Genomic DNA, 22321 nt, shown 5'->3' on the forward strand with positions numbered 1-22321 from the left:
GTCTAGAAAAGCGTGTGTGTGCGCGCTCGCGTGCTCGCGTGTGTTTGCGTGCGCAGTGCACGTGCACTTCAAGACCCGGATCAAGGAAGACGAGCTAGACTAGAGCACTAGAGATTTGATTCGTTAAAACATAAAAAGTGGGCGGGACAAGTACTATTTGCTTGCCAAAAACAACAGATCTACAAGCTAACAACTAGTAACAAGGTGTCGCGATGCAGCGCATTGTTAGCTTGTAGATCTGCTCTTTCTTTAGCCAGCGTAGTGAGACAACCAGGACAGCGAAACAGCACGCCGTGTCTTCTTCTCACACACACACACACACACACACACACACAGCACTCGCCGTGGAGTCCAAAGAAAGCGACGGATACAGAGACTGTATTTGTACTCTTCGCTTTGTAACATTTAAGGGGACTTTTTTTGCTCGTTACTTTGTGACATTGTAATGGCCGGTAGCGCCACCAAGACAGTGCACGACATATTTGAAAGCATGGAGTACGGACCAAGCAGCTCTAGCACTGCTACTGCACAGGTATACAACTTTCACAGCACTGCATTTCATAACTGGCCGCCCCCCCCCGGGTGACATCATGTAATTCAACGATTTGAGGTTGAACGAGTGATATTCAGCATCGTATCAAATGTATGATAAGATATGAACTCGTTTCAATATTAATGGTGCATTGCTGGATAAGTGCCAGAGATAACGTGCTCTTAAAGGGTTTCTCCCCTCTTTAGAACCATGTGAAGTTCATTAGCTTTTTTTTTCTTTTACTGTAGCTCACATCACAAGGCAACCATGTGACTGACAGGAACATGTTAGTTATGTGTCTTACTGTCTTTATTTACGTGAGATAGTGGAACCTACCTGGTGGTTGGGATCAGGACACATACAGACCCACAGGCAGTGCAGTGCAATGGATATGGATTCAAACCTAGGCAGCCATCACTGCCATCATGCCATGCAAGTTCTATTTGGCTAGTTATTCTGTTTGACTTTGAGGTCAAGCATGCTGCAGTTATCAGGGGGTAAAAATATATGTACAGTAATAACATACTCAATAACTGATAATTGTCGTTGATTAGTTCTTGATGCTGGAAGCTGCTCCATCGTTTCATTCTCTGCAGCACATCCGAAACCACTTCAGAACTGTCCATACCAGTTACACTACTGGTATTGGCACAGTACTGGTACAGTACCAGTAGTAATCCATCATCACCTATTGTTAAACTACAGTATAAGTGTTCTGGGTCAACGTGACTTTGACTCCAAGTCACACACAAGTTTGTTAGTTGTTAGTTAGAATAGTTCATAGCTGGAGAGAACTGCACTTTTTCCAGTGTAAAGTTCACCTGCCAGCAATAAGCAAGTGTTTGGATAGCCCTTTTCGGGACTCGGGACCCTAGTTTACCTTTTCTGTATGGGACCTAGTAGAACACTGATGTCCCAAATACAGGAAAGATAAATTAGAGTCCTGAAAGGGACTAGTGTTTGGAGAGCCCTAGAAAGGAAAGCCTCTGGACCAATGTGGGTGTGTGAATTTACAAATCTTCCGTTTCGTTGTCTCTCTGTGGATGGAAAGCATGAATCCTATTGGTGAATAAACTTTCAGTTTTAATGCACAGCTGTGTTTGGGCTCAAGGAGAACCTGATTCTTTCTGTACCTTGTTCCCTCTGTCAGTGGGTGATGCGCTCTCAATTCATGCCTGGTCTTTCATTGGTGACTGTAGCAGAGGTGTCAGTCTTCATGGCCAATCAAATGGCAGCCTGCATTAGGCAACAGAAAGTAACTTGTGTGCATTGTGAGCCTAGTCTCAAAGTTCAGAGCTTCAGTAGAACTAAGCTAGTAAAAATCAGCACACGTTATTATTCGAGAGGTGAACACAATATAAAAAACATGATAGGAAATGTTGATTTTTGCTTCTTATATCAGTTGTGCTTTGACTTTCATCTGGTTTTAGTGTTATAATAGTAAATATAAGATTAATACCAAACTACAGCTGGCTGCAGTGAAATAAACATTCTTCAAGTCAAGATAGATGCTATTTTTTATTTTTTTACATTTATTCTTCTGGACCGGTAGTTGAGTAGTTGAAAGTCATACAAATAAAGTTTATAATATCTAACACTACTATTGTCCAATTTGTCCCCGCCAAGTCAAAGGCATGGCTGAGAGACTATGTTTTGCTAAACTATTTTTTGATATTACTCCTGCAGATTCAGATTCAGATCATGTAATCAAGATGGATCTGTCCTGACTTTTCATATTGATTCGCCTGATTGGCGAATTTCAAACATTGGTGGCTCACAATACCCTACCTGATCTGGTGGAGTCCTAGCTCTGGTCCAAGCGTTAAGCTATGGACCAGAGCTAGTAGTAGTAGGACCTGTTCTAACTCTTTTCTAGTTGTAATCTTTTATCTGTTTTCTCATCAGGCCTGGTTGGACCACCATTCTTGTTCTCTGGGTGTGTTCATTGATGGGAAGTTTGTCTGTCCAGCAGGCAGACAGACTCGCTCCATGGATGACACTAAAGGTAAAGGCCTATGTAGCATTGTACTTTTAACCAATGTCAAACTACTGAGATGTTTTGCCAAGCCATGGTTTAAGATGTGTGAGGATGTATTGCCTGTGTTTTTTTCGCTTTTTGTAAAGTGCCAACTTCTCTGGCAAACAGGCGAATAGAAGCAGACCTGACTCTTGACTTATCAGGACCAGTTGCCTAAAAAAGTGTCACTCAAAGAGATTATTCATTTTTGCAACTAATGTTCAAGTTCAACCATCATTGTTGTTGTTATGAGGCTGTTTTTAATAATAGAAGAGCCGGAGTTTAAAAAATATATATTTAAGATACTTTCTTTACAATCATTTCTACATGACCGCTTTGTTTCTCTTCAATTATGCAAATACCTATTTTTAAATAATGATGTTGTACTCAGTTTTTATGTTGAATCCATATTAATTCTATTCCCTCCTTCCAGGTGGCAGTGTGTGTAGTACAGTGTGTGCTGAGGAGGAGGATGTGTCACTATGTGTGACCTCTGCCATGACTGGCTGTACAGCCTGGAGTGGGCTGCCATGTCACCAAAGATCCAAAGTGCTGCTCAGGTAACAAACCCATGGCCTCCCCATGTGTGTCCCTTTCAAAAATCTAAGTGAACATGTCATGGAGTACCATTTAGGGCCGTCACGATCATGACGCTTCATTGGCATTGGCATACACATAACTGCATACACAATACTCGTGACATGTCATTTTCATATCGTACCATCCCTAATCTGGGACAGTATATAGCCCCAATATGTTCCCTAGCTCAGTCCCTACGCTCATTCTGTAGCTCCGAGATGAGGTCACATCCACGCCCCCTCCCACTGCGGTTCAGAAACGGCGCATGGTTTTCACCAGGAACGCTTCTTACCCTTTTCTGCACATTGAATCCAAAAATCTGAAGGGCCACTAACTTGATAAACTAATTGCGGCCAAGAAAATCCAAGTTTAAACGGTTAAACAAGTGTTTAAATCGGTTGTTTAGTCAGGCGCTTCCATGTTTTTCAAGGAATGTGTGCGTGTGCGCGTGCATGTCGAGTGAACTGAAGTCAGTTGGAAATCTAATTCCACATTCGACCAGGGGAGGCGCCGGGGAGGCGCTAAAGCTTTTCAACTTCCTTGAAAAACACACTAAACAACCGATTTAAACGCTCGTTTAACTTGAATTTTCTTGGCCGCTCCTAAGTTTAAATTAGTTTAGCATGTTAGGCGACCTTCACTTTTTGGATTCAATGTGCAGAAAAGGGCAAGAAGCGTTCCTGGTTGAAACCATGCACTGAACCGCGGTGGGAGGGGGCGTGGATGTGACCTCATCTCGGAGCTACAGAATGAGCACAGGGACTGAGGGAACATATTGCGTCTAGGACAGTATACAGTCTTGAACTTGAGTGGAATGTGTTTTTTCCCCAGGTTGGTGAGTGTTCTGGGGCAACATGGTCAGTGTGTGTCATGTGTTTTCACTCCAGGTTGGTGAGTGTCCTGGGGCAACATGGTCAGTGTGTGTCATGTGTTTTTTCCCCAGGTTGGTGAGTGTCCTGGGGCAACATGGTCAGTGTGTGTCATGTGTTTTTCCCCCAGGTTGGTGAGTGTCCTGGGGCAACATGGTCAGTGTGTGTCATGTGTTTTTCCCCAGGTTGGTGAGTGTTCTGGGGCAACATGGTCAGTGTGTGTCATGTGTTTTTTCCCCAGGTTGGTGAGTGTCCTGGGGCAACATGGTCAGTGTGTGTCATGTGTTTTTCCCCCAGGTTGGTGAGTGTCCTGGGGCAACATGGTCAGTGTGTGTCATGTGTTTTTCCCCAGGTTGGTGAGTGTTCTGGGGCAACATGGTCAGTGTGTGTCATGTGTTTTTCCCCAGGTTGGTGAGTGTTCTGGGGCAACATGGTCAGTGTGTGTCATGTGTTTTTCCCCAGGTTGGTGAGTGTCCTGGGGCAACATGGTCAGTGTGTGTCATGTGTTTTTCCCCAGGTTGGTGAGTGTTCTGGGGCAACATGGTCAGTGTGTGTCATGTGTTTTTCCCCCAGGTTGGTGAGTGTCCTGGGGCAACATGGTCAGTGTGTGTCAGAGATGTGTGAGCTGTGCCAGGCTCCCTGTTCTCCCTCGTCTCTGGTCAGACTGGCCCAGTACTACGCTACCTGGGCCCAGCTCCGAGACACTCTGCTCACCAACTGGTCTCCTCTTGGTGAGGACAAGCTGCGTGACTCCAATCGATTAGTAATCTATTGTGAATCTAAATGTATGTTGTGTTGTTGATGTCATGTGTTTGAATATGTTTTTCAGGTGTGGTGGTAGTGGTGGTCTCTGATGATTGCTCTCTATATTCACTCATGCTCAAAGTACTTCCAGCACTGGCCATGGGTAACACACACACACACACACACACACACACACACACACACACACACACACACACACACACACACACACAGTCACACACACAGACACACACACACACAGTCGCACACACACACACACACACACACACACACACACACACAGACACACACACACACACACACACACACACACACACACACACACACACACACACACACACACACACAATAAAATGATTTATTGAGTCAGTCTCATCATAGCTGCTACCTCTTTGACAAGAAACTTTATATTTTATGTGTGGTTTAATATTAATTTTTTAATTAATCAAAACCCAAATATGTTTCGCTATATGTTGTGTAATGGATGTGTATTTGCTTTAATTTTGAAAATGAATAAATCAAATCTGAGTGAACTCCTTTCACTGTCTCCAAGGTAACTCTGTTGTTGTTGTTCCTGGCTCGGCCACTGCCTCTCCGGCTCTCCTATTGGCCCAGGTCTTTATGGAGGCGGGGTTTCCTCCCGGAGTGCTGAATATTCTAACGGGAAGCGATGTGTCTCTGGGGGCTAAAGTGGCCCAGAACGCTAACATCAGCTATGTCGCCTACAGCGGCAACAAGCAGGTGTGTGTGTGTGTTTAGTTTTCGGTATGGACCTTTTGATTGCTGACGCCTTATTGCGATAATTGCCATTAGCTTCAACCCAGAATAATCAATAATAAGGGTTTCATTTCTAAAGCCTGACTTTGTTGTGCTACAGCGTCACTCTGCAAAAACAGCTAAACTACATGTGTAGTTTAGTGACACGACACGGGGCAACTGTGGCTCAGGAGGTAGAGCAGGTCGTCCAATGATCCATGGGTCAGCGGTTCGAATCCCGGCTCCTCCTGTCTACATGTCGAAGTGTCCTTGGGCAAGACACTGAACCCCAAATTGCTCCCGATGTGCTGGTTGGTACCTTGCATGGCTTCCGCCGCAATCGGTGTATGAATGTGTGTGTGAATGGGTGAATGATCTATGTAAAGCGCCTTGGATAAAGGCGCTATATAAATGCACCATTTACCATTTACCATTTAAGTCACACGAGTATAAATTAAGCATGAGTCCCACTTACTGTAGCTCCTCTTCCACTTGTGAAAAGTGTTATTTCCAACACAGCAGCTTCAACTAAAATCCCAGGCAGACTCGCAGAGAGGTCTGCTTGTAAATCTACAAGCTAACAAATCTGCGAGTGATGCCTTCAAACTACAGGGTATAAACAAGGCTTTATATTTCTCCTGCAGGCAGCGCATATACGTTTCCCCACAAATGTGATACATTGCCTGGTCCAAATTCAACCGCTGCCCCATATAGCCTGGCTCCAAGCCATTATAGATAATGGGTCAACTAACTGGCTGTGTCAATTTGGACATTTGACTACATTTGAGAAGCAGCTCTAGCAATCTATAATCCCAACGTGTGTGTGTGTGTGTGTGTGTGTGTGTGTGTGTGTGTGTGTGTGTGTGTGTGTGTGTGTGTGTGTGTGTGTGTGTGTGTGTGTGTGTGTGTGTGTGTGTGTGTGTGTGTGTGTGTGTGTGTGTGTGTGTGCAAACATTGCGTGCATGCGCAAACATTACCAGTAGATAAGTACTCAAGAAATTATAATCGAACATACAAAGCAATCCCCCATAGCTACTTACCGCAACGTGCAAACCTGAAGTGACTTCCTTTCTTCGTTTCCTTTCTCGCCAAAAGCCCTTGAACATAGAATGGAAGACAATCAGTCATTGATGATATAACTAAACGATGACGAACTGTCACAAAACTAAAATATAAAATAATCTCTTGCTTTCCCTGTTTTAGGACGGAGTGAGGCTGTGCAAGGCCACAGCAGGGATGGGAGTGCCCATGTCTCTCTCTCTGTCTGTGGGCGCCACCTGTCCATTTATTATCTTTGAGTCGGCCGACATAGACAGTGCCGTGGATGGAGTGATAGAGGCCGCGTTCAAGAAGAGGAAAGAGGTGAGAGAGGCAGCCCTTGTGTGCAAACATTCCGATTCAGCGGTTGGTTGACATAGGTCATGAAGAATCTATTTCGAAGAAACCTCGCCTCACCAGGCTTTCCACCTCGGAGGAAAGCCTGGTCTCTGTTCTCAAAAGTGCCGTGTGAACCGGTCTGGAACGGATAATATCGTTACGTCATGTTGTAGTATTGTTTTGTAGTCATCAGGCAGGAACAATCAAACGGAACTTCCTTTTCCCTCAAACCGGAAGAATAATAATAAAAGCTCTCGTAGCCTGTAGCTTTTATTGAGAAAAATCGGTTTGAGGGAAAAGGAAGTTCCGGAAGATTGATGACTACAAAACAATACTAACATGACGTAGCGATATCATCCGCTCCCGACCGGTTCATAAACCCGAAATGGAATGGTGCCCAGGCTTATTTCGAAGTATATAAAGAACAAACGGAAGAGGACATGGTAGACATTTAGCTGATGCTCCTATCTAGAGTGACTAGGTTGCTAAAATTTGAAAATATGAAAACACCCAAGGGCCAACTAACTATCTCCTACCTATCATAATGTAAAAGTAATATTGAATAATGCAGTATTTCTGTGATATCACAATAGCCTATCATAATTTTTCATTGTCATTGTTTTTAAATAATTTGTCACTTGTACAGTATGTTCATACAACATATAATTTAGATACAATAACCTATTTCTGATAATAATAAAACGATTCCAAGTTAAAGTGATTCAAATATATATATTTTGCTTAGGCTATCCTTTGCCATCTGTGCTGCTGGGAAATTATTTTTATATAGTCAAAATGCAATAATAATTTGTAGTTGTCACAAAATATCATGGCACACCAGCCTTTTTAATCTGCTCTGAAGAAGAAGGCTACTGCCGAATCGCGTCGGCGTTCTCAATAAAGTATGGGAAATTACATCTGAGCCTGTCTTGCATCTTTTATTTTGGAGTGCCGCTTTTTCCACTTTGTTGGTTTATGAGTTAAGTTATATTTAACGCTGAGCAGTGAACTTGCCTCAAGTTCTCAACCAAGGGCAGTTTCCAGAGGAAGCGCACCTGCTTTTCTTTCTCGACGGAACAGCAACGCGCCTCGGCAATAAGTGTGTCTCTTGTCTCTTGTCTTCAGGTCCAGTGGGTGTTAATAAGTGCGTCTCTTGTCTCTTGTCTTCAGGTCCAGTGCGTGTTAATACGTGTCTCTTGTCTTCAGGTCCAGTGTGTGTTAATACGTGTCTCTTGTCTCTTTTGTCTTCAGGTCCAGTGGGTGTTGTGTGTGCAGGAGAGCGTGTGGGACAGTGTGGTGTCCCGTCTGACGCTTCGCATGGCAGGCATGAAGTGTGTGGCTCTGCCCAGCGATGGAACCCGCATCCTGGTGGATGATGCAGTACAGCAGGCTCAGCACCAGGGGGCCACGGTCAGTCACTGAACTATTAGCCTCGGAAACCCAGAGGTTTTTATTTCCAGGGAGAAAATTAAAAAAAGTCTGGGGCCGAGTCCACTTCAATTCGGCATACAGTATTGCAAACGTCGCTCACTCTCTGCTGATTTCTGATCGTCTGCACCTTTGTTAAATTGACACGCACGCACTCACGTACACACACGCACATTCTCTTAACGAATCCGGATCTCAAAGTTGACAGAGGTAGTCTGGAATTCTGGATCATACAAATTGGGCCATGGGATTGTCACACAGAGGTTGGTAGGTTGTTGAAGAGGCAACCAACCACTGTCAGCTAGCTGTTAATGCTACCACTATCGCACATTAAATAAATAGAAGTTCATAAACATGAACCAGCTATAATAATTCGGCAGGTCACCGATTTCACCGTAACACCGCCATGCTGGAGTGGCCGAGTGTGAGTGAAGCGAGTGGCCGAGATTTTGGGTATTGGAATTTGGCTTAAGATAAGGACATGTTTCTCTGTGCCCCAGCTGATCCAGGCCTGCACCGCGCCCTCCTCCGGAGCTCAGTACCCTCCCACGGTGCTGTGTGACGTGGCCGCCTCCTCGCCCTGTGTGGTCTCTCCTCCCCCCGGACCACTGCTGCCTCTCATGTCGTTCAGGAGCAACACAGAGGGAGTTGCCCTGGGTAAGGGACTTACTTGTGTGTCTGTGTGCACGTGGATGCACATGGATGGACGATGTAGCCCAGTGGGGCTACATCTTTTTAGCTCGAGACCCCAAAAAAAGAGATTAGACGTTTGCACGCGGCAAAGGCCGTTGGGATCGCTAGTCGAGCCCGCGGCACGCCGTCAGGCTCAGCAGCCTAGGTGCCCAGAATCTGGGCCATTTTCACTACTATACCTCTTTATTTTTATTTTATTTGGAAAAAGCAGTACAGTATAGACAGCATTTATATTTATACATAGGACACAAGTGCAATTCCCAGGATTTTTTTTCACCCCTCTTCCCTCCCTCCCCCCTCATGCCCCCTCCAAGTGACTCCATCTCCAATGTCTCTGTATAATCCTCGCTTTCTTCAGATGGACTACATATGGCATCAAGTCAACACTTAACAGGGGCAACAGGGCGATATCACTTCAGAGTGTACATTTCAGGAGAAAAAGAAGAAAGAGTGGGCAGAAAATACACACACAATAATAATACCGTAAATGGTCAAAAAACATGTAAACCTGAGTTCCAGCAGTGCAACCCTTCCACTGCCCAACCTCCTAACTAAGGGATAACCTCTATTCCCTGCTTGTGCTAGAGGGCCCTCAACCCTAACCTGACTAGTCAGGTTACTCACTACTATACTTCTTAAACATTTGTTTGTTGATTCATGGGATTTCTTTCGTTTTTATTTTATTTAAGTTACTGAAGAAAACAAATCTTTGAATTCTGTTTTTAATTCATGATTTTTGTATTTATTTATTTATCTTTTGCTTTTTTGGGAATGTTTTTTTGAAATAAATAACAATTATAAAGCAAATGTAGAAATTAAGGGACCCATAAAAATGTGTCCACGACCCACAAATGTGTCCCGACCCACTGTTTGGAGAACCAGTGATGTAGCCGATTGTCTCTATAGTGTTTTCAGTTACAATATGAATATAGTATATACTCATAACGAAAAATCATCGCATGGATGCACCTTGGACGTATCTTCAGCGATGTATCACAAGGTCATCTGGCTTTCGGGTAATATAATCATATCAATGTGTTTTCCCAGCTAACCACAGTCCCCATGGCCAGGCAGCCTCTGTCTGGACTGAAGATCTCACCCTGGCTTTGGAGACTGCTAAGAGGTACAGCCTTCTCTTTTGTCTTTGGTGTTCAGCCAGGCTCTACCTCTTTAGACCAGCACTCACAGTCAGTCCATGTGCATTACTTAAGTTCCCTTTGAAACTGTTTTAACCCATTGATACCTGAGGCTGAATCTGGGAACGCCTTCTAGGGCCTGACCTAAGGTTTCTGAAAACCTTCACATTTTGATTCATTATTTTTTTAAATAGTTATGTTTTTTCAAAAATAGCAGACCTACAAGTTCATAGCGCGCCACTCGGTGGCGCGCTATGAGCTTGTAGATCTGCTATTTTTCAATAGCTAAATTATAACAATAGCTGATGAGACACAGAGAGCGCGCCGGCATCAAGGGTAGAACAACGTATAGGTTGCACCAGGCATCAATGGATTAATACAAATCACTGAAAGATTTTCAATTTTCTGACTGTCTCCCCCTGCCCCCCTCTCTCTCTCTCTCTACCTGTCCATATGTTACTGCCTGCCTCTCTCTCTCTCTCTCTCTCTCTCTCTCTCTCTCTCTCTCTCTAGCCTGTCTGTTGGATCGGTATGGATAAATTCTCACTCCATGTGGGATCCCTGTCTCCCCATATCGGGTCACAAAGGCAGTGGAACTTGCGTTGACGGAGGACAGGAAGTAAGCCTTTTCACACAGAAATAGTGAAAATATGAGTCATGTGTGCTTGAACCGCCTAACTGACTAATTGATTGGCTGAATGATTGCTTGTTGATGTATTGTGATCAGCTAAGAGTGATAATCAGCCTTTGGTGTAAAACTATGATCAGGATAACGGAAACGGGTGGGGACGCCCTTGTTGATAATTGATTAATTGATAATTATTGATTTTGATTAAATTGATTAAAAGCACTTGCTTGATAGTCAATTAATTGTTTACATAATGTACATAATGTTTTTACTTATGATATATTTAAGTTGTTCTCAACCAGTGGTCCGGGGACCACCAGTGGTCCTTGAGGGTGTTCCAGGTGGTCCCCAGCTAAAACCAAAATGGGTCCATTTGGTTTCATTTTACACTCTCAAGAGTTAAATTATTGTTAAACATCTGCATTACTTAATTTAATTTACAAGAAAAATTGTTATTTTGATCAACATTTGCCTGTTATCTCTCCTATATGGTATCAACATCAATAGAGCATGGAAATGGGTACATATTCTTTAGTTTTGGGTCTGAAAGGCCCATCAAATGGTCCATGGCTCTAATGCAGAATAAATAATGGGCCTTGATATGAAAAGGGTTGAAAACCACTCATATATTTAACATTTGATTGTATTGTATACGTTGTGAATAATGACTTCTCTGTCTCCCAGGGTCTCTTCCAGTTCCTGACGTCGTCCAGCTCTTCCTCCCCTCCTCTTCCTCGTTCCTCTCCTGTCCATATGGACTATGACACGTTTGGAACATCTGTGTCCGCAACTATCATTCCTGATGGTTCCGACCCTGCCAGGTGTGTATCATCCATTCAGACGTGTGTGTGTGTGTGTGTGTGTGTGTGTGTGTGTGTGTGTGTGTGTGTGTGTGTGTGTGTGTGTGTGTGTGTGTGTGTGTGTGTGTGTGTGTGTGTGTGTGTGTGTGTGTGTGTGTGTGTGTGTGTGTGTGTGTGTGTGTGTGTGTCTTTTTACCCCCATACACACAAATAACAATTATTATTATACACAAACAATACATACAATTAAACAAATACACAATGTCCACGTCGTTACAGTTCCTAACCCAACAGCTGACGACTCAACCTATTATTCATCTAAAGCTTATTCAATGTCACCATGTTTAATGGACTCCAAGAACCTCTCCCAAATCTTATACAATAGAGCGTCGCAGTCCCGCCCCGTTTCATGACGACGCCAGGCCCAGGGAATAATTCCCAATGCATTTTTCCCATAGACATTTCAAAAAGTAATTATTTAAAGACAAGAAAAGAAGTGTTGTAACCCGCCGTTTTCTTCTTCTTTCTAATTATTTGTTCGGCCCGAAAAATTGTGTTTGTTGTCATGATTTCTCACAACTCGAGTTGGCTTTGTACGAGGCTTAAAAGGTCTTTAAATAAATACTTTTTGAAATGTCTATGAGAAAAATGAACGGGGAATCATTTCCTGCGACGGTCTATACAGCAGGTTTCTTCCTAATTACATGTTAGATTATTTTGAGTCATGTTCATCACAATCTCGACCTCTTCCTCTTTGTGTATGTCTTTTGCTGGCTCCCCTTTCCACCACCCCTCCCTCCTCTCCTCCATTCTCTTCTCTTCTTTCTCCTTTCCCAGCGTCCCTAAAAGCTACCAGCAGTTTGTCGGGGGCAAGCCTTGCAAGTCGGACTCTGGCAGCAGTGTGGCGGTGGGGGCACCAGGGGGCACTGGCGTGCTGGCCTACTGCCCAGATGGTGGCAGGAAGGACGTCCGCAACGCAGTGGAGGCTGCTATCAAAGTTCAGCCTGGGTAATGGAATACTATATACAATACAACACTGCTTCTCACAGTGGTCTTTGAGGGGGTTCCAGGGGTCCCCGGCAAAATGAGGAACAGTTAAACATTTCAGCTATTTCAGCTAAAATAGGTGATGATATCTACAAGCTCATAACGTGTTACATTGTAGCTTGTAGATCGTCTCTTTTCGAAAAATGCTGACAAATATTTACAAATGTTCTGTTGAGGGGGTCCTTGGCATACCATCTTTTCAAAAGCCGGACCATAGCCAAATGCATATCAATTTGGGGGTCCTTGACATGAAAATGTAACCACCTTGTGGTTGGAGTGTCCGCCCTGGGACTGGGAGGTCGGGGTTCGATCCCCGGCCGGGTCATACCAAAGACTAAAATGGAACCCAATGCCTTTCTGCTTGGCACTCAGCATCAAGGGTTGGATGGGGTGTAAGTCCCTGCGACATACTAGTGTCATGTCCAAGGGGTGTACTGTCTCACGCAGCCACGCTACAGAAACAGGAGATAGGCTCCTGCCCTATGGGCCACATGGCTCGGCAAGGCTTTGACATGAAAATGTTTGAGAACCTTTTCAATATTGTAAAGGAACAGTCAGTCACACGCTCATGCGAACGACCATCGCCTGCCGATATCTTGTCGAGCTGACCGTGGGCAGTGCAGAATGTGATGCATACAGAAATGAATTTGCTGATTTGAGTCCACTCATTCCTTTTGAGTGGATGTGGTAGTTGGTCACAATTTACAATTTAGGCATTTAGCAGACGCTCTTAATCCAGAGCGACTTACATTTAGGCAAGAACAAAAAAGCATGGGAATACATCACATATATAAAATGCATTTATCATGAAACATGCGTAAGCTAAGAACGTAACTAGAACATATCTATATACCGGTAATGGCACTATACATATAAACTATACATATATACTATACTATGCTATACATACTGTATGTACTATGAAGTGCTATGACTACATACAATGCAATTATTGTGCTGTCTACATGACATGCTATAAGTCTGTTTCAAATGCTATCTAAGTCTAAAAAGTGCTATCTAAGGGGGTAGGGTAAGTGCTATGGGCCATGATGGAGTCTGAAAAGGTGGGTTTTCAGACTACGGCGGAAGATTGGGAGTGATGCTGCAGTTCTGATTGAAACGTCACAAAAATGAGCGGCCAAGTGGGGTCAACGCCACACACTTCTTTGTTATTGTTTGATGTCCGTCCAAAGGTCTACATTCTACAAAGTTGCACTCCACGCAAAGCAGGACATGGAAATATGCTCCACCCCTTCACTCGCAAAGAATGGAAGTGCACAGAAGACGAATATTTATATTATTTAAACCCTTAAGCTATCAGCTATTCTGGCCAAATGTTCCATGCCCAGAAATAGACCTTATTCTGTGGTGGTTCATCTGTACCCTAATACACACAACTCCAAGTGAGTGGAACATATTACATATAATAATAATAATAATAAATCCTTCGAAATTTTGTTTTGGTTTAACTGCGGTAGAATTACAATCACATTCTGAACACAATGACAATAAATAACATCTTATAGATGAGATGAAATAATTGCAGAGTTACAGAAAATAGCGTGTGGTAGTGGAGAGCTGGTAAAACTCCACTGAGATGAGATATGAGAGTCAGTGACATAATGGCATATGTTTTAGACGTTCCATCGTACGAAATGTTGGTCTACTTTTATTTTAAAGTATAACCAGATATATTAATTGGTTTACAGAAAGTTGTATAAAGCGTTGTTGCTGCTGAATAATTAATTAAAATAGGGGTTTTCAACCAGGGGTTGGGTTTGTGAAATCCTAGGGGTGCTTGCCAGTAATGTAACATTACCTTTTTTATTATTATTATTTTAATTATTTGGTTGTAGTGATATATAATAGTAGCAGGAGTGAAACAGTATTCATGTATAACCTACCTTTTTAAGCTGCAATTCATTTTGTGTAAATTTGTTCCAATTGAGCAAAAACATTTACAGGTAAGCATACGAGGTGCTTCAGTTGAACCTTTGAGACAGAAAGGGTTCACTGAGAACACCTGGGTTAAAAGGTTGCATAATAGAAACAGGTGGCGCACAGACAGCCACAGCTAGTAATCTCAAACCATATCATCACCTGGAATGACATATATAAACATCTTCCTGCCAGGCAGAGTCTCAAGTCTAAGTTGAGGTGAAATGGTAAATGGTGCATTTATATGGCTCTTTTATCCAAAGCGCTTTACATAGATTTACATTCACCCATTCATACCCCGATGGCAGCGGAAACCATGCAAGGCACCAACCAGCTCACCGGGAGCAATTAGGGGTTCAGAGTCTTGCTCAAGGACACTTCGACACTAACTCTGGGGGAGCCCGGGATCGAACTGGGAAACTTGCGGTTCCCATCCGGCTACTTTAACGGCCACTCTACCCCTGAGCCACTGCCGCCCTTAAAATGCCCCTAAACACATGACATGATACATAACTGTTGTCAGATAAGATCAAGAATGCTGAATACACACACACACACACACACACCACACACACACGTCTTGAGGACATAATACAGAATTCCATTTTCTCTAACTGCTAACTGTTTATCCTTAGGCTGACCCTACCGTCCAGCGTCCGAATCCTACGCAAACTTAACCATGAGTTTGACAAAACCTTAATTCTAACCCTGACCCTGTACCTAAACACTATCCCAAAATGAAGCCTTTTAGTTGTAAGGTTTAGTAAAATTATGCGTTTACTGTTGTTTAGGCGTTTTCTGTTGCGATGGAGACATTACTTTTCTTTCAAGGGTAGAATTAGAGGTACATGCATACGTGCAGTCGTGCACGCATACAGATGCACTGCACATGTATTGTCCAGACAGAAGGAGACAATCTTTTGCAATAAGAAGTAGGCAGCTATCAAAGTCCAACGTGTGTATGTGATAAACGTCTCTAGTACTATAGGCTACTGTGTCAGACATGCATTATAGAGTATATCATGTGCAGGTGTAAGGCCACCTTGTCGTTAATATTAACCAATATGTTATTACTCTTGGAATCAATCAATCACGTATGGACACGCCCTCCCACGTCCGCAACTTTTTTGTTTTTTAATTTATAATTTTTATCCCACGATTTTGCAACCCAGTTCTTTCACCCAGTGCCAATTATCTAATGTAATCCTGGGCGCTACACTTCCTCTGCCAACCTGGGGAGAGCAGCGGACTGACCTCATGCCTCCTTCTATGCATGAGGAGTCCAAGCTGCTTCTTTTCACCTGACAGGGGGGAACTTCCTTGGCCAGACATAGCGCGTGGAAGGAACACGTTATTCCGACCAGTTCCTTTCCCCTCCATCAGGCGCCCCGGCTGGCCAGGGGGAGGTAGTTTTAGAGACCAGGATTACTGCATGTTTTTGTGAGGGTACCTACCCTAGGGGACACGGGGAGAACATGCAAACTCCACACAGAAAGGCTCTTTCGCCAACCCCACCTCGGGTATGGGCACTGATGACGCGGAGGAGGAAACACGCCCACAGCGTCCCCAGTGGGAATCGAACCCAGGACCTTCTAGCTGTGAGGCGACAGCACTACCGACTGTGCCACCGTGCCCTGCCACGTCCGCAACCTTGACATCATTCTCGACCCCACCCTTTCATGTAAAACTGCCTTCCTCCCCCTCAAGAACATTTTCCGTCTCTAGCCATCTCTGTCATTCTCTGCAGCTGATCATTCATCCATGCATTCGTCATCCCAGCTCCATTATTGCAGCGGTATCAACAGTATCTGACTCATACTGTTGATGTAGATTTTCACTATTTTAAAATGCCTAGAAAGTTTAGACATAAGGCGTAAGGGAAGAGAGGGCCCCACGTGTCTTGTTCAGGGAGACCTCAACACATTGCCACGGCCAGGAATTGAACCCAGGACCCAGTTTCCCAGGCAGCCTCTACCCATTTTCTCCTATGGCCGTTGACAATATAGCAGAAATGTTAACACACACCAAAGGTGAGGTGCTGACAATCGCAAAAACAAACTTAAAAAGAAGAAAAAGGTGTTGCACACTCTGGTTCCATATGCAGAGATTTATTTGAACGATTCGGCCTGTTGGCCTTCCTCAGAATCAGCTAATTACAATGTACTATGGTCTTGACTTGAGTGAGTTATTGCTTTTATAAAAGGGTTACTATATATGGCAACTTGAAAGTCATAGTCCCAATTAAAACAGTCTTTAATAACAATTACAATGCAAAATACAATATTACTTTCTATGAATAATAATTTACCGACTGCTTGCAAACAGCCTTGTTTGTGCAAGCAGTCGGTGACTGCTTGCACAAACAAGGCTGTTTGTTTACTTTTAGGTTTGTTCTTCAAAAAATAAAATGAATACATTTACCTTCAAGTCTGTCAGTTTCATTGTGCAGTTCTGCCTGTCATCCTCTGCTGCAAAATGTCATTAAACCACAAATTAGAAGCTGTTTGAAATCATTAAAGAATTTGTCTGTAAAATGTACAATCGTCTGATTCGGTATATCAGTTTGGGTTTTGTGAATTCTATATAGAATCTTATAGGGATGATGCGATTGTATTTTTGGAACACAACGTGTTTAATGACCCTCTAGATAAAGCTTTCCTATTTTACAGCTGGATGAAGAAAAACCCTTCTGCACGCGCTCAGTCCCTCTACTCTCTGGCCAAGGGACTGGAGGCAAAAAGGAGGGACCTGTCTGCATCAATCACTGCCCAAACCGGCCTCGCATCGGAGGAGGCTGACATGGAGGTGGAGCTTAGCATCGCCAGGCTCTTTGATTGGGCCGCACGTTGCGATAAGGCCCTGGGTGGTGGTCCGGTAAGCATTTTTGTGTGATTATTCTACAAATGCAATGAATAGGTTTGATCTTGGGATAGTTGGTGTTATTACTCTTCTCCAAGTAAACTTGTCTCACAATACTGTTTTTGCATGTCAAAATTGAGGGGTTTTTTTCCCACACAATTTTAAGATTGCAGGGAAGAAATGCACACAATCTTGTGGACAATCTTTAGTTAACGATAGTTTGTATGTAACTAGGTGTGCATTTTGAGAATGCTAGTTGGTTAACAGACCAACTAGCCGGTCGGATTATGGATATAAACAGGCGATGGAGCCATCTCATTCCTTTGATCTGGGAACAAACAGGATGCATGATATTCACGAGATGACAGTATTTCCAGATGAGAAATTGACGTCTTTTTTTTACGTAATCGCTACATGGATCAAGTATGTTGTGATTGCCATTTTGGGACTTCTGTGCTCTGGCTTTGGAAAGGCGTAGCTGCAGTGTATGTATGAGAATGTAAAAATGAGACTGTACGTAATAATGCGTGAGTTGACACCGATAATACCTCTTCTCCTCCAGCCCGTCCCTCAGTCTGGCTCCGCCCTCTCCTTGCCCGGGGCTCTGGGAGTGGTGGGTGTTGTCCTCCCTGATGACAAGCCCCTCCTCTCCCTGGTGACACTGCTCGGGGCGGCCGTCTCCATGGGCAACGCTGTAGTGATGGTTCCCAGTCAGAGGTACCCTCTGCCCGCTTTGAACTTCGTCCAGGTGAGGCTCTTTGCCACAAGGCTAGGGTTAGCAGTTACACCATGTCCTGAGATAACGCCTCACACCGCAGTGTTGATTTCATCGACTAATACTATGACGAAAAATGTTCGTCGACTACTTTTTTTCACTGATGAAAACTAAATGGAAACTACGTGAAAACTCAGCTATGATGACTAAAACTAAGACTAAATATATTGACAATTTCGTCAACAAATAAAAACTAGGGACTAGTGGACAAGAGATCCAGTATAAGTAAAAGACAAGTCATTTTACACTTGGTTGCGTGCTGAAAATAGCAGATCTACAAGCTCACAACGCGTCACAGAAGTCGTAGTCATATGTCGTAGATTAGAAGGTGGACATTTGGTAAAAATAGAGGTGCAAGCTCACGTGTCGCAGCGTGACGAGTGTGCTTGCCTTGTCGATCAGCTATTCTGGTCAATGAAGTCGTCATCATCCCCGGCGGTCACTCGAAACACTGTTGAAGTACTGTTTATATATAGGACAATAGCAGTGGACATGATTTTCTGGTTCCACTGAAAAATTGGCCATTTTTCCCATAGAGATTTACAAAGAATATTATTTTAAAGATTAAAACATTTGATTCTGTGAAAAGAAATTGTTGAATTTTTTTAATTATATGATATACTACATTTAATAAATTCCCTTTGTTTAGTGTTTTTTATTTTTTTCACAGAATCAAAGGGGGGGGGGGGGGACCAGGACCAGGAAACCACACCTACTACTATGCCCTCTATACTAGGGTTCAAATGGTTAAATTTCACAAATGAAAATCTGATTGAAATGGTTGTGTTGATCGCAGGCTTCCTCTCCTGTGCTCTCCTCCAGGTGCTTCAGTCTGCAGACCTGCCTGCAGGCTTGGTAAACATCATAACAGGAAATAAAGATCAGCTGACTGCGGCTCTGGCCAATCACAGTGTCATCAAGTCCATCTGGTACTGGGGTCGCATGGAGGTAATTATACACTACAGTGATAATGAATAGGTAGGTACACACTGTGTACACATACACACAGTTTAGTTCTGTAGTTTGTTATGGGAATTTACCTGGTTAAATAATTGAATAGAAATCTGAATGAATACACATCGTACACACACACACACACACACACACACACACACACACACACACACACACACACACACACACACTTTTAATTCATATTGTAATGACTCAGGTTCACTGATTCTCTTTTCTCTCATTCTATCTTTTATTCATTTGCCCTGTCTGTCTGTCTGTCTGTCTGTCTGTCTGTCTGTCTGTCTGTCTGTCTGTCTGTCTGTCTGTCTGTCTGTCTGTCTGTCTGTCTGTCTGTCTGTCTGTCTGTCTGTCTGTCTGTCTGTCTGTCTGTCCGTCCCCCTCCAGGGCTGTCAGTACCTCCAGTACACATGCACCAACCCTATGAAGACCCTGTGGCTCCACTGCCAGAAAGATGAGAAGGATGGAGGGATGGACTGGGCTCACCCCCGTCCCTCGCAGCTGGAGGAGATGTGGAGAAATGCCGTCCAGTGGAAGAGTGTCTGGATCCCAACTGCTTAGAAAGGAAGGATGGATAAAGAGAGAGTGGTAGAGCGTCAAATACTGTATGGTGGGTGAGATGGACAGAGAGAGCAGAGGAAGATAAGGAGAGGAAGGGACCAGGAGATCTAATACTATTGCTGGAATGTCTAGAATAAGACAATTACAGATTCAAGACATGCATTTAATACTGATAGATATACTGTAAACAATTCAGTGGTAGACAGGATAGCAAGGATACTGTACATTCGAGAATTTGGGAGGGAACTACAGAAAAGAGGGAGAGCGGATATAGTGGCGTTACATGCAGTAGGTTAGGGAATTATTGAAAACGGAGATCATTAAACCACAAAGGAAAGATTGAAAGAGGAAGAGATTTTAGGGCAGGAGTAGTGTTGGAGAAGCCATTCAAGGTCATTCTTTATATACTGTGTGCGTGTGTGGGTTGGGGTGCTTACACAGTGCACTTAACTCAGACAGGCAGGCAGACTTCGGATTTGGGGGGATTTTCTAATATACTCAGGGATATTAAGGATGTTTCATCTAAAATCAACCCAAAACAGAATTGAAATGTGTGAAGCTTAAACAGCTCAGTTAGTATTTTCAGGTTCTCAGGTGATTTCTTTTTTTTTTTTCATTTTCTTTTTTTTCCTACCTTGGGTGACGACATGAAGGCAGTCTTTGCTCTCTTTATAGTTTATGATGTCTCTATGAGGCCATGTTTGTGTCCCAAGTCCCAACAGAGCAAAAACTAAACGGAATCAAAACTTCTGTATGAAAGTGAATTTACATTATTTTAAATAGTCCCATTATAAATAGGTTCAGCCTTCTGCCTGAAACTGAGAAGGAAGCTTTATGTTTTGGTGGGTTCTATCTGCATCAAAGTCTTAATGAAGGATATTACTGTACATTTCTTGTATGTAATGTGTCAAACAACATTTAAAGCTAAAATGATTTCCTCATATTTTGATGATCGTTGAACAAAGAACACAATATCACAAGAAAACTGGGACTATACTTTAACATAATTTGAGCTACGTCTCAGCAGGATTCCCTGTAGAAATCAAATCCAGGGAGAAATTGTTACTGTCATAAACATCACCAGACCATTAAAAGCTACCTCTTCCTACTGTTCTTTTCTTACTGTCAGCTTGGTCATGAGAGCAGATTTGGGTCTTTTCCTAACCCTAAGATCCTTATTGTTTGATTTACAATTAAACACAATCAACCTTTGTGCTCAGATAACAGAATGGTATACAAAGACCATGACCACCTGGGATTGCCAGAATGGTGTTTCAGTCCAACGTAAAGCCAAGTTAGTTATACTGCGAAACATGTTTTCCACTATACAGTGCCACAACCTTTTACGCCTTTCTTCCATTGTGGAATGACTACATATCTGTAAAATAATAATAATAATACAGTATTAAGTTAATCCTGCCATACTTACGTAAAGGTGTGCAATGTGATACTGTATTTGTTGTTAAATTCCTTAGTATTAACATTCCTAGGGGAATCTAGAATGTGCCAGATTCCATTTGGGAAGTAGTGAAAGTCCATGTTTTGTTTAAAAACCTTAGATGTGGAATAAAATATTGTTGACCTGGATGGGTATGAATGTCTAAAATATCGAATTAAAATGATGAGTCACTTTATGAATTTGTTCTCTCCTGTAGCCTAGGCATAACTGTTTTAATGGTATTTAGATGTTATCTCACATACTGTACAATAACTGCAATACATTTTAAGTTTCTGGTCTTTGTTCCTTTCTTCTCTAAGCCTAAACTCGCAGAGTAAAAAGGCGAAAAGGTTTCTTCCTGAAAAGAAGGAAAAAACAAATAGGCTTTGGAACTACAGAATGCTGAGTCATGGCAATGACACAGCAAAATCCTTTGGGCGGGCAAAGCTTGACTCGACATCTGTGCAGAAATGTATGACGATGAGTCAGACAAACTTGTGACAAAGCACAGGATTAATGCAGACGGGAAGGATATCGCCTTTTAAACTGCAGTCACCTTTTTTGTGTTGAGTTTGAAGATTGAAGAGCATATTCAATGAGCAGTTCCAAAATGTGCTTGTATAACCTACACATACAGAACATTTAATCTCATTTCCCTTTGTTTTTTTATGGAACCAGAAGTACAATGTGTACCGCAATGACAGTAAAGGAATGACTATTAAACAGTCACAGTCTAGACACAGTATTTATCTCCAGGTTTATAACTGGTGACAGTTCTTTTCTTACTTTGAACACGGTAAAGTTCAACTTCAGTTGATCATTAAACAATATTGCAACCATTATTTACCCTAAATTAACTTGTTCTATAATGAGACGGCCTGAAAACACAGAAGAAGAATAAACATTTAACTTACAGATACCATAAAACCTTGTATAGGACCTCAATGGAAACAAGTCCACTGGAGTTTTTTGTGTCTACCCTTTAATTCTGTCTAATAAAATATTCAATCAAACAAAACCTGATCATCTTCAAGTGTTTTTTTTTGTTAAAAATAAGTATGCTTTAAATTAATTAGGTCCATGGGGATATTATTGATGTCAGATTAAAGTTCTAGTGGTCCTTATGGGCCTCGTGTTGCCATACCAACAAT

General features: G+C 42.8%; 1 protein-coding gene across 2 annotated transcripts; it reads left to right on the forward strand.

The window, feature by feature from the left end:
• The first annotated feature begins 86 nt into the window (after positions 1-86).
• Positions 87-22295, forward strand: aldh16a1 (aldehyde dehydrogenase 16 family, member A1). 2 transcript variants are annotated; one of them, XM_079521341.1, is made up of 17 exons: positions 87-532; positions 2438-2537; positions 2983-3109; positions 4571-4728; positions 4827-4904; positions 5316-5503; positions 6722-6880; positions 8147-8305; positions 8824-8980; positions 10064-10139; positions 10666-10771; positions 11465-11601; positions 12418-12588; positions 17235-17439; positions 17987-18172; positions 19022-19147; positions 19559-22294. In XM_079521341.1, exons 1-17 carry the CDS (start codon positions 446-448, stop codon positions 19730-19732), a joined length of 2394 nt encoding a protein of 797 aa, XP_079377467.1. In that variant the 5' UTR covers positions 87-445; the 3' UTR covers positions 19733-22294. The 2 variants fall into 2 exon arrangements, with proteins under 2 accessions (XP_079377467.1, XP_079377468.1); XM_079521342.1 differs by lacking the exon at positions 4827-4904 and having other exon boundaries at positions 19559-22295.
• The last annotated feature ends 26 nt before the right edge of the window (positions 22296-22321 follow it).

The sequence above is a fragment of the Electrona antarctica genome (genome assembly GCF_951216825.1).
Source record: "Electrona antarctica genome assembly, chromosome: 14".
In the NCBI taxonomy this organism is placed as follows: domain Eukaryota; kingdom Metazoa; phylum Chordata; class Actinopteri; order Myctophiformes; family Myctophidae; genus Electrona; species Electrona antarctica.

Bases quoted from the DNA above. Each gene is read 5' to 3' on its own strand.
- aldh16a1 (XM_079521341.1), top strand. From the start codon at position 446: ATGGCCGGTAGCGCCACCAAGACAGTGCACGACATATTTGAAAGCATG. The intron at 3,110-4,570 runs GTAACAAACCCA...TTTTTCCCCCAG, and splicing joins AGATCCAAAGTGCTGCTCAG to GTTGGTGAGTGTCCTGGGGC. The intron at 19,148-19,558 runs GTAATTATACAC...GTCCCCCTCCAG, and splicing joins GGTACTGGGGTCGCATGGAG to GGCTGTCAGTACCTCCAGTA.